At 49.0% G+C, this 12,180-nt stretch overlaps 1 protein-coding gene across 3 annotated transcripts in view; it reads left to right on the plus strand.

Annotated features, from left to right (window-relative positions):
* Positions 1-514: 514 nt before the first annotated feature.
* MXD4 (MAX dimerization protein 4) overlaps positions 515-12,180 on the plus strand; it is a 35,544-nt gene continuing 23,878 nt past the window's right edge. The window contains exons 1-3 of one of the 3 annotated variants that reach the window (XM_031588285.2): positions 515-725; positions 1,107-1,275; positions 9,166-9,195. In XM_031588285.2, coding sequence (XP_031444145.1) covers positions 662-725; positions 1,107-1,275; positions 9,166-9,195 — 263 coding nt within the window. In that variant the 5' untranslated portion in view covers positions 515-661. The remainder of the gene's footprint in view (positions 726-1,106; positions 1,276-9,165; positions 9,196-12,180) is intronic. The other 2 variants (XM_090139752.1, XM_031588286.2) reach the window with 2 other exon arrangements.

Raw genomic sequence — 12,180 nt, forward strand, 5'->3', positions numbered from 1 at the left:
CGCTGCCTGCCCGCAGGTTTGTTTTCAACGGGAAGCGCTGCGCGGCCCCGCCCCGCCTGCCTCTTCCTCACGGCAACGCCGCGCCTCTTCCACGCCCATTGGCGTCCCCGCCCTCCGCCCCTCCCCCGGCTGTATGTTACGCCCCTCCCGCACCATTGGCTCCTTCCCCGCTCTCATTTGCATAGCGCCCACCAGGCCAATCGGCGCCAGCTAGCTGCTTAACATGCAAGAAGCGAGCCAATTGGCGCGCGAGGGGGCCGGGCCACCACGTGCTGTTGCTAAGCTTCGGCTTCTAAATTGTTACTATAGTGGCCAGCCAATGGGAGGCGAGATGGGGATCTGTCAACATTCCCTGCCCCAGCCAGAGGAAAAGGGAGGGGGGCTCTGGCCGCCGGTTGGCCCCATGGAGGCGCCTCGTCCCGCCCCCTCACTGAACCCCGTTTTCCTATTGGCCACGAGGGCTGCCTGTCGGCTGTGTGTCAATGTAGGTTGAGAGAGGTGCCTTATAACTGGGGACTTGGAAGTCCCCCGCGCGTGAACTCGGCGCGGGGCGCGGCGCGGAGTGGAGCGGCCGGGCTGCGGGGGGCTCGGCTCGGCTCGGCTCGGCTCGGCATAGCTCGGCTCGGCTCTGTTCTGCTCTCCTCTCCTCTCACACGCAGCCATGGAGTTGAACTCTCTGTTAATTCTCCTGGAGGCGGCCGAGTACTTGGAGAGAAGAGACCGAGGTACTGAGCGCCGCGAGCCGCTCTCCCTTTGTTGTGAGGCGATCGCGGCCGGGCCCCGCGCACCACCTGCCCGCGGCCGGGCACGGCGCTCGCCTTTCCGCTCTGCTCCTTATCTTTATTTTTCACGTCTATACAATTCGTATCTCTTGTGGTTTTCAGCCGCGTGGATGGGAGGGGGGGAGGCGGTGGCACTTGGGGGGGTGTTGCGCTTTTGTGTGTGTGGTGTGCGTGTGTGTGATCGGTGTGCGTGTGATCAGCGTGATCGGTGTGCGTGGCTGTGCGTGCGATCGGCGTGTCTGCGCTGTGTGTCGCTGCTTTAAGAGATGCCGGAATGAAATCCCAACAAATCAACCGCAAACAAATTCTGTTCTTTACCCCTAGCGTTCCTGCAAAGGAGGAAAAAAATGCATGGAAAAAATATATTGCCACTAATGCTGACTTTGTCCCTAGAAGCAGAACATGGCTATGCATCAGTGTTACCCTTCGATAGTGACTATTCCAGAAAGAAAACAAAGGCAGGCTCCATGGCCAGAAAGTCCCCGAATAACAGGTAACCGCCGCAGCGCATCCCGCGATGCCGTGCCGCGTCCCATCCATCCCAACGGCAGCCAGCCCTGTGGCTCGGCTCCCCCATCCCGGGAGTCGCCATTTTTCCCTGGATGGGCTTGGCTCTGTTTTGATCTCTCATATAAACACTGCCACGCGTACAGCATCTCCTCCCGGCCGGCCGCCCCCACGGCTCTGCTCTGCTCCGCGCTCTCTGCCGGCGCCTTGCCCGGGCCCCACGCAGCCCTTTCTTTGCATGGCACTAATTCAACCCCTCCCACCCCCCCCTCCCCACCCCGCCAGCATTTATTTATAACCTTCTCCCCCGTGGGGGCCTCAGGATCACCGCGTGCACGGGACGGTCCCGACCCCGTGCTTGAACTTCTCCCGTAGGTACGGCAGCGAGACGGTACCGAAGCGGGCTCGACCCGATGCTGGAGCACGGCCAAGGCGTGCCGCTGTCACACCGCGTGGCCCGCCGTGGCCGTCGCCTGCCTCGTTGTGCCGTCGCCTGTTGTTGTTTTTTTTTTTTTTCCCCGCAGCGCTACCTGTGCTGCGATGGCATTAGAGGAGGGCGGCTGCGCGCAGGCTCTCTGCAGCTTTGTTTGCTGCTCCGGCAGTGGCTGTGTACGTGCAGGAGGCTGTCTTACGGGGACGGTGCCGGCCCCCGCCTGGGAACTCCTCCAGCCCTCGCTCTGCTGCTCTGCTCCGCGCTGCTCGGCTCTTCCAGGGCTGTTCCGGAGTCGCTGTGCCCGGCTGGGCCTGGCCCCACCGCCGACTCCGCTGGGCACGGTGCTTCCTCTGGAATAGCCTAACGTGAACTCGGCTTGCACGTGACTTGTTTTGCAAAGCAGCCGTGAGCTCGGTGGGCCCGCGCTGCTCTCGCTCCCCCAGCAGGGATCCTGCAGGGTGCCCCAGATGCAGACTGAAATCAGAAGCTGGCAGCTGGATCCCTGGGAAGGCAGAGCTGGCACCCCGCTCCTGCCCACCTCAGAGAGCTGCTGGGGGAGGCTGCTTGTTCCCAGTCCCCTGCTGTAAGTCAGGCACACACTGCTGCCTTCTCGCTGCAGCACTTGGACGTGGTTTTGGGTTCAGTTAAATTTTTTGTCTCATTTCAGAGTATAGAGATGTCAGTTCATTTTTAGAGAGTCATCAGGAGTGGGAGATGTTTCCTGAGACTCTGCTCCTGGAGATTTCTAGCTATCTACTCAAAGGATGCTGACTGCCTTTTGAAACAAATTCATGGTTAATCTAAACAGGGCTTCTAGGATTTCCCACCACAAAGTGCTCGTTGCACCTTAAGGACTATTTGTGTCTCATGAGTTTGGGAAAGCTGTGTTACTTACAGAGCTATTATTCCATCATTTCCTTTCTTAGGTCTCTTGTCATCCCTGCAAAATACCATATACCTGAACTGTAAGCTGCTTTCTGGAGTTTTTAGGAGAGGATTTGTAACCTATCAAATACAGCAGAATTAAAAGATTTCTGGTCACAGATTTGCTCGTGTTATGGAAGCTGAGGCATGCATGCCTGCTTGCAGTTACCATCCTGCATCCTAATTTACCTGCTTGGACTTTCGTTTTGGTCCTCACCATGCAGCAGTGCCAGCCTCCACCGTGCAATCCTGTGACATGCCAGCTATACATTTCCTTGTGCTTTCTTTCCTCCTTGCTGCAGTGATTAGATCGGCGATGAGTTTGTGCTATGGGATGAAGTGGTGCTTCCCAAACTGAGCCCTGAGGCAGCACTGCTAGGCTTGTTTTGCGTGGCGTGGATGCTGTCAGGTTGTGAGTGAAGACGCATTGCTGAAATGCAGCATCCTGCTGTGTTAGGAGCGAGTGTGCCTGCAGAGCTGTGTGGGCACCTCTGCATCCATTCCCACTTGGAGCTGTTGCTGATCAGCTTTGCCTCTGAGTTTGAATTCCAGGAGGGAAAGTGATCTTTACATTAGAACATCCAGTCTAAACCCCATGAAGTACACCAGCATCGCTGTTAATTATTATTATTTGGAACTGATAGGCTGCAGGGTCTGAACCCCAGACTAGAGTTTGGATAATGCCGTTAAGTCTCCCTAAGCAACTTGGAGATTACCAGGGGCAGACGACTGGCCAAAGTTCAGAGGATCTGGAGTGGTCGTGGTGATGTGAAGCACTGGGCAAAGTGTTTGTCGTTATTGTTCTGCTTCAACCCTTTTCGAGGCTTGGAACATCAACGTTCCAGATTCAGGCAGAGTGCATACATGTCTGAAGTTTATTCCTAATGACTGCATTTTTCTTCTTAGATACAAAAATACGTGCTTAAGGTTGGAGGGGAAGGAAAGGAGTAGAGAACTGCACGTTTCGAAACTGCAGGGGTTTGGTTGTTTTCGTCATCTGTTTTTATGTCCTGCTGCTTGCAGCATCCTTAGCTCCCTTTGTTTATACTGTCTGATCAGATTAAAAACTGATATATATATATGTATGTATGTTTTGCACGCTTCATGAGCTAAATATATATATGTATATATATATGTAAGCATGAAAAACATCTTCCTCCTCATTTTGGGAAAATGAGGAAAGGGGAGGAGGGGAGAAGTGTCAGCAGCAGGAGGCTGTGCCACGCACCGCGCTGCTCTGCAATTCCTCCCCACACTGCCTGCCTGTGGGGGCTCAGAGCACCCCTGCAGCTGCTCCAGATTTTCTGGGGGGCTGAGGCAGAAGGGCCTCGTTTCTCATCAAGGAGCTTCTTTCCCTACTGATACGGTGTTATGATACCTGGAGCCTCCATCCTCCTGCCGAATGGGGTGCATCTTGGCTGGGATTCTTGTGAGCAGAATGGGAGGAAGGGTGCTGACCCTTGGGACCAGGCAATGGAGTCTGGGCTGAAGCACTGCCTGCTTCCCTGTGGGAATTAAATGACAGATTTGGATTCATAGCAGGAAAAACAGCAGCATAACTGCATTTAATCAATCAAAATCTATAAGCCTACTGTCCACTGCAGGAATTTCACATTTTTGCTTTGCCTACTGATACCTTTGGATCAAAACTGGAAGTGTTCTTTAGCAGCTTGTTGCTCAGCAGGGTATTTGCAGGGTGGTTAGTGGCTAGCAGACATTTTTTAGCCATCTTCTTCTCTTCTATATGAAAATTATCTGTTTTTATGTGATTTCTTCTGGCCACATTTCCTGCAATGTGCTCATTACTGTGTCCCATGAACCAGGCTGCTCCATTTTCTCTCTGATGTCCATTGCTGAGATTCAGAGTTGTGCTCCTCCAATAGTTCTGACCCAAATCCTGTGGCCAGTAAGGCTGCGTGTTTGTTGTGCAAGGAGAACAGATCTGAGAGAGGCAGAAGCCTGCAATTAACTTTTGGGGGGAGGAAAGGTAAACCCAGCTCACATCTTGTTGCACAAATGCTTATCATCTACTTGACCGCAGGATAATAAATGTCTCTTCTTCACCAAGCAATAACTGTAGCTCCTAAATCAGTGCAGTGCAGTCCGATAACTCTGGTTAATGTCTGTCTGGAATTACAGAAAGGGCATAAAGCAAGCAGCTGGGTTTTGCGGGGTTGTGCCTTGGAAATTTTAATAACAAACCTTTGGATGTCTCCCTGAGGTTGCTGTGAAATGGAGAGATAATGTGTGCAGCGTGCCAAGGAGGAGCACGACACAGATTGGAAATTTGGTGACGTTTGCTAGCAAGGCTCAGGTAGGAACCCAGCTTGGCCTGCAGGTAGCTGGATTTCCTTGTGTTCTGTCCTCGTGATACCTGAAAGCCCAAATATTTCTGTGCTTCTATTAAAAAAAGGGAAGAGGACACAGTGGGAAAGGGCTTGGTGCTGGAATCCTGTATTCTTATTCTGAGTGAGGTGGATTTGCACTGCCATGCAGCTGGTGGCACAGCGTGGTACCAGCACAGGGGCAGCAGCGTCCCTGACCCGAAAGGGTCAGAAATAAGGTAAAATGAGAACTGAAATCAGTGTGTTGGATGCCAGTCCACTGAGGTCACGGTTACATTGACTCGTGGAGAAAGGAATTGGACGTCAGTGGTGCAGTGTTTGGCCTGCTCCTTTAGGAGCTGTGTTATGGAGGGGGGGGGACGAAAGCAAAATAAAGGCCCGTTCATAAATATATCTTCTCTATCTCTTAAAGTCAGTATTTTGGTCGGAGTGTTATATAAATAGCGCTGTACTTTTTGCTGCGCTCTGGCGAAGGGTTATGTGTAAAAAGGGGAGAAAGCTGCATTTGGTGTTTCAAATAAAAACAGAGCTCCGTATCCGGGTTCCTCTGTTAGTGTTGGCTCACGGCGAGAGGCAGCACGTGCCCTGCAGAGCGAGCCCCTGGCTCTGCGCAGATGTCGCTCCGTGCCCACACGGCGTAGGGATCAGAGCTGACTTTTATTTTTCTGTTCTTTTTTGTTTTGCGGAAGGCTGAGAAGAAAGCACAGGCTGTCGGGATGACGACTCTGATTTCTGAATTCGATGGATCCCTCTGAGTCTGCTTTCCTAAAACAGTCGGCAGAGGGACAGCAATCAATATCCCTCAGCTTGTTTTTAATGCTGATGCTTTTGGTCCTAATGTGATAAATCTTACCGGCTGCTCCTTTCCCAGTGATGAGCTGCGCTGAGCCTGCAGTGCCTGGAAGCTGCAGTGTTGGTGTCAGTGGGAAGGAAACAAAATCATGGCCATCATCAAGCAGTATGAGCTTGGATCCAGGGGCCTGAGCTGTGTAAGGAAGTGTGCAGCCCAATTTGCAAGGCTGTGAGGAGAATGCAGAAGTTGTTTCTGCTGGATGAATTCCACACCAGAACATTGTAAGTGGTGTGTCCAGTTTAAAGTAACTGGGAAAGTGCCCCCAGAACAGTCAGTACGGGGCAGGATGCATATGTACACAGGCTCAGCGTTACACTCCTCATGCAGGGCAGTGCAGGTGATGGGCTGCAGTACTTCCATGCGTGTCTCATGGCAGCTCAGGTGTGGACGTAGGGTTCCCTGTATTTATTGGCTCCTCCTCCCTCTTCCATACCTTCTTTGGACAATGCATTCACTAAGAAAACTGCTGCTTGGTTATTGGCTGATTGCTTGCCCTTTACTGGATGGTGTTAGGGCTATCCTGGGCCACCATGCCTGCAAACAGCACTCCTGATCTCCTGGATCTATTACTTTGTTGATGATGATTGTTGGTGTCTCTTTCCCATTTTTGGCTGAGGTTTTTTACTGACTCTTTTACCAGCATTACCCCCAGCTCCCTGAAGTTGTGCATGGAGATGTACAATCCAGCACAGAGGACTTAAGTTCGATGCCAGAAGTCTTCTTTCTTTTGCAGCCACTTTTGAAGGGCTCCACAGACCATTGGTCTGAAAACTGCTGCATAGGCCTGGTTCTTCTATATAAATACGTGTATGTGTTCTTTTATAAACACACATATCCATCTATCTTCTTGTTCCTGGCCCAGTCCCTGTATCAGTGAAATAATAAAAGCCTCCATCCTGAAATCATGGTAGCATTTGGAGTGCTGGTTTGTGTGCAGAGCAGTTCTGACTTTTCTCTCACTTCAAGTTGCAGTAGGAGCATAAGCAGATGGATATTCTTGTAATATGCTATAGTGTGGAAGGAGAAAGTAAATAGTATTTAGAGGTTCATCTCTCCTCCCCCAAAGAAACCAAATGAACGAAAACTATTGTACTTTCTGATTAATCTTTCCAGAGCACCTGCCATATTGCAGGGCATTTCATAGTATCATTGAGATTGAAAAAGACCACTGAGATCACCCAGTCCTACTGTCAACCCATCCCCACCATGCCCACTAACCCATGCCACTCAGCACCACATCTCCATGTTTCCTGAACACCTCCAGGGACAGTGATTTCACCACCAACTGGGCAGCCTGTTCCAATAACTCACCGCTCTTAGAGAAGTAACTTTTCCTAATATCCAACTGGAATCTCTCCTGGTGCAATGTAAGGCTGCCTCCTCTTGTCCAATCACTGCTTACATGGGAGAAGAGGCTTTGCTGCAACCACCTTTCAGACTGTTGTAGAGAGCAATACGGTCTCCCCTGAGCCTCCTCTTCTCCAAAGGCTGCTCCGCAGGTAGAACAATGGTCAGATGGATGTCAGCTCTCCAGGTTTGGTTCTCAGGCTGTCCCCAAGGGTTCAGCATTGCTCAGCATGCTCAGTTCCTGCTGGTGCAGTTCTCTCATGCTGCAGGTATCGAGTGGGTTCTGTGTCCCAAGAAGGGAGGTGTTGGAGCAGTTTGTTTTAATTAATGGGAGTGTGGTCCAGAGCTGGCCTGGCTGCATCTGCTAGTGCTGCTTCTCCTTCAGAGTCTTCCATGACTGCCCCCATGACGGTCCCCAGCCTGCCCAGTCTTTGTGCAGAACGGTTCCAGACTGAGCATTTGTTTTCTGTGTGTTTCTGTGAGCACTGGCTGGTTGGGTGTGGTGTTCTTTGCTTCTTGTGGAGCTAAAGCTTGATCTATCTATCTAAGTGTATATGGGAATAGGGACCTTACTGGGGTCAAATGGTAAAGATGTTAAAATGCAGTAACCATAACTTGAAATGCCAGCATAGCACAGAATATCTTTGTAAACCATTCTCAGTCTCAGTGTGTTGGTCAGGAGAGTGCTTGTGTGGTGTTGGAAGAATATCTATGCTATCTGGATGTGGCTCACTTGATGTAACAAGTTATAAAAATAATCCATAGGCTATTCAGCAAATGATAGCAGGTAATGGTTGCTTAGTTGATGTCTCGGTAGCAACACTGGGATGCTCTCAGTCAAAAGCGGATCAGCACTACTGCTGAACGCTGTGTGTGCCTGGGCTTTCCTTACCACACAGAGGGCTGCTCACTTAATTCATTGTGGGATCAGTAGCTGTGCTGGCCTGAAATAAATTGCTTGTGGCTTTCTTCAATGATTATTCCTTTGTATGAACTCTTTCTCTTTTCCTCTCTGAGGCCAGAGAGGTAATGTTCATGGTGCAGCTCTCATCAAGGTACTGTGGGTGCAAGTGGGCACAGATAGAGCAGTTCTTGCTGTATGGGGCACATGTTGGTCAGGGGGACGTTGCTCTCGAGGTGTCCACACTCACCCCATAGTGGTCCTTAACGTTCTGCACATGGTGCTGCTTGGGCAGAAGTAATACTCCAGGAAGTTGCTGGGTTTAAAGTGGTGACAGTAACTTTGTTTTGGGAATGTCTTTAGTCTGAGCTGTATAAATAAATAAAATCAGTATTTCCAGCTGAATCAATTGGAAAAAAAAACAAATCCCCAAGAAGTTAGGGCTGCCTTCTGATGACAAAAACCTGAGGCATCAGCTGGGGGAAAAAAATAAATCTCGAAGCCTGTTAGTTTGGAAGAGAATAGCATACCAGTGTGGCCAGCTCAGGGACTGGGCTTTTTTTTTCTGTTTGTAGGCTCAGAAGAATTCAGAGCATTCCTTTATTTTGCCACTAAGATGTCAACAGTGGTGCTCGACTGCTGATTTCTTCCTCTGCTTCTCCTTGGCTCCAACGCCAGCTTGCTGGGTGCTTTTCCCCTTATCATCGGCACTCAGATCTCCTAACACTGCTGCCCCCTCACAGCTTTTCTTTGCAGATAAAAATCTCGTGGGCTGCTTTTAATACTAACCTGATCATTTTTTTTTCATATCCAATCCACTCTTGGAATCTATTGAAAACTTTATTAATGCAAATTTATTATAATTCCCCCAACCCACCATTTACTCATGGAGATTAACTTGGTACCTTGAAATATTTAAGAGATGTAAAAGTGATTTAAAAGCAAAGCTGTTTCATAATACATAGAAGTATATATTTTAGAGAGCTCTTATGCAGGTGTTGGTTTTTAAATGTTCCAAATCCTGGTATTTACCTTGTTCTCTAATATTACTTCTCTTTTTTTTTTTCTAATAGGTCCTCACACAACGAACTAGAAAAACATAGGTAAGTCCTGTGAAAAAAGAAAATTGAAGGATGTGTGGCTGACGTCAGAGTGACTGTGCTTAGTTCAGAGTATTCTGTTGGAAATCTTTTCGTTCTGCATGAAATCTTTTAAGTGTTGGTTTTTACCAACTAAAATTTAATAGATATCATGTTGCTTTTCTGTTGGCTTTTTTTTTATGTTGTTCAGTGTGCTATTTTTGAATCACCTCTGATAATTAGCTTTTGCCTAATTAAAGCTGTAACTGGTTAACTGCACTGTTACTAATAAAGAATCCAACTGCAGCAACTATTTGCTGGAGGAATATTGTGATTAAGGCGGGTTATTTGGGGGGAACAGAAGTCACACAGAAGTATTTATTGTTTTAAAAGCATGCCTAAAGTACAGTTAATTTTGATCTTGGAACTTGCATTGCATGTTGGTACGTACAGAGATGTTTTTGTCCTTGCACTGGTCCAGAGCTGCAGATGGGCTCCTGAGTTGCAGCTCTGATGTGGGGCAGTCGATGCTGGGAAACTCTGCAGTTACTGTGGGCATTCATTAGACCCCAAAGACGTGGATTGTAAAGGCTCCATATTTGCACAGTTCTGGAAACTGTTGTGCTTTGCTGGGGTTTGCTGGCACGTGAGGTCTGGCTGCAGCGTGCAGTGCCTGAAGATGCACTCAGATCACTGCAGTGTGCTGAAGGTACCCAGCCCCACACTGTGGGATCACTGCCTCGGGTGCACCATACAGGAAAATCTTTGGGGTCATTTTTATCCACGTCCTTTGGGATGCTTTTGTCCTTTTTCATTAGTTTGTGGTATTTTGGGTTTCATGGATCAAAGAAGTGCGTGCATGAGTGTGGTTGAGCTACACCTAGCTGCCTGCTTCTGAATGTGTGAGAGGTGGCTGAAGGCTGGTTTTGATGGCACTGCCGGACTGAGCTCACTAGGGGTTTTCTCATGTTTTTTTCTCTTCTTTTTTTCAATCTGTTCTGTGGCCACAGTGACGTAGCAACTCGGTCATCACTTCCCTCGCATGCCAACATGCTTTCCTGTAGTTTAATTGTAATATGAGTAAATGTGGCCCTGCCTAACAGCCACGTGGTCATCCTGGAAATGGGAGGAACTCAGGCCTGGGCTGCAGAGGGCAGTGGCTCGAGCAGTGAGATCAGTCCTCAAGAGAAAAGCTTTGTGCAGAATTCTGCCCTTTGGTCTCAATTAAAAAAAAAAAAATAATAAAAACCACCTTTGCCCCCAGCTACGCTCCTTTCTCACTCTCTTATTCTTTTCCACCCTCTTTCTGGATACTCGCTTCTGTTCCTCCTTTCTCCCCGTTCCGCCATTACTGACTTGTCACCATTCAAAGTGCCCATCCCTCCTTTTTCCCCCTGGTCATTTCTCCACCCTGAGCCTCCACTTCCCCCTGCCCCACCACAATGTGTTGTAGCAGCACAGCACCATTTGCAGGAGATGCAGGGGCAGTAGTGGGATCTGCTCAGTGTACAAGTTCTGTTCTTGCTTTCAGTTCTGCACTGTATCTGCATAGTGGTGCACTGGGTAGTGTTTGTCACGTTAGATCTCTTTTCTCTGCCATCTCAAGGTCAAAATAGGTGAACTGCGAGGTGTGCTTGTGGTTACACAACTAACACTTGTAGCTGCTTCTGCTTGCTGCACCTCCTCAGGTTTCGCTGCACTTGAAGCCAGATTTTATTATTCGTGGTGATTTTATTAATAGTGATGATTGGTGTGAGTAGCAAATCAGTGCAAGTACGCTGTATGTGCAAACCGGTGTTCCCAAAGCACGTGAGATGTGCCTAATTCTAGTTACCTAATGGGTTGGCATGAAGGACTCTTGTAAAATCTGTTTTTTAACAGCCCCCTCCTCCAGCACAGTGGGTTTATGAGCTGATAATACCGACCGTACTGTTCTTCGCTCTGCTTTACTAAAATGGCATTAAAATCCATCAGGCGTCTTGTAAAGTTTAATGGCTCCCAGCCGCAGCGAGGCCCTGGGGCAGCAGTGGCTGCTCTCCTTCCCTGCTCCCAAAGGCCAGAACGCCGCACGACCGCTCAGCAGTGCTGTGCTGTGCTGTGCTGTGCTGCTCTGTGCCCTGCGCTCCCGTGGCACATGTGGGGCTTTAGCTCTGACTTTGACATCAGTAGGAAGGGCAACACCTGCTCTCTGAGTGTGTTCATGTGCTGGGTTGGTTTCTGGTGCGCTATTGAGGGGATGCTGAGAGGAAGAGAAATGGAAACAGGGATATAATTCCGGCAGAATTCTTCTTGTAGGATGGACTTGAGATCAAAGCTATAGTAATGTGTTTGTCAGCACTTCACTCATCAAATTCCTTTCTCTCTGATGCAAGCCTCAGAAGGATGTCCTGCTGAGAACTTGAATGTGGTCCATCTTGGTGAAACTCTGTAAGGACTCATCTACTCTGCCCACTCTGGTGCCATGTGGTTAAGGTTCACATCTCAGGGCCACAAAGCAGGAAACGCCTAAATAAAAAGCAGGGAGGAAAGAAATCTGTCCTAAGGACAGATGACAGAATCATAGAATGGCCTGTGTTGAAAAGGACCACAATGCTCATCCAGTTTTAACCCCCTGCTATGTGCAAGGTCACCAACCACCAGACCAGGCTGCCCAGAGCCACATCCAGCCTGGCCTTGAATGCCTCTAGGGATGGGGCATCCACAGCCTCCTTGGGCAACCTGTTCCAGTGCATCACCACCCTCTGAGTGAAAAACTTCCTCCTAAATGTGGATAATATACAATAATATACATGTATATATTGTTTGTTAGTGTTTCTAGAGCTTTGTATCCATAGGCTTTCACTGAGCAGCATAAATAGGAAGTACATTGGCACTTAGGACCTCTTGCAAGGAAATTTTGAAATGGCCCTAACCTGACACCTGTATGAAGGAATTTAGCTTTCCCCATGTGAAAACCAACAATCCACGAGAGATTCAAGTGTCTTAACCTCATTCCTTTGCATTATTTTA

Source organism: Phasianus colchicus, chromosome 4, assembly GCF_987193195.1.
Source record: "Phasianus colchicus chromosome 4, bPhaCol1.hap1.1, whole genome shotgun sequence".
Lineage (NCBI taxonomy): Eukaryota > Metazoa > Chordata > Aves > Galliformes > Phasianidae > Phasianus > Phasianus colchicus.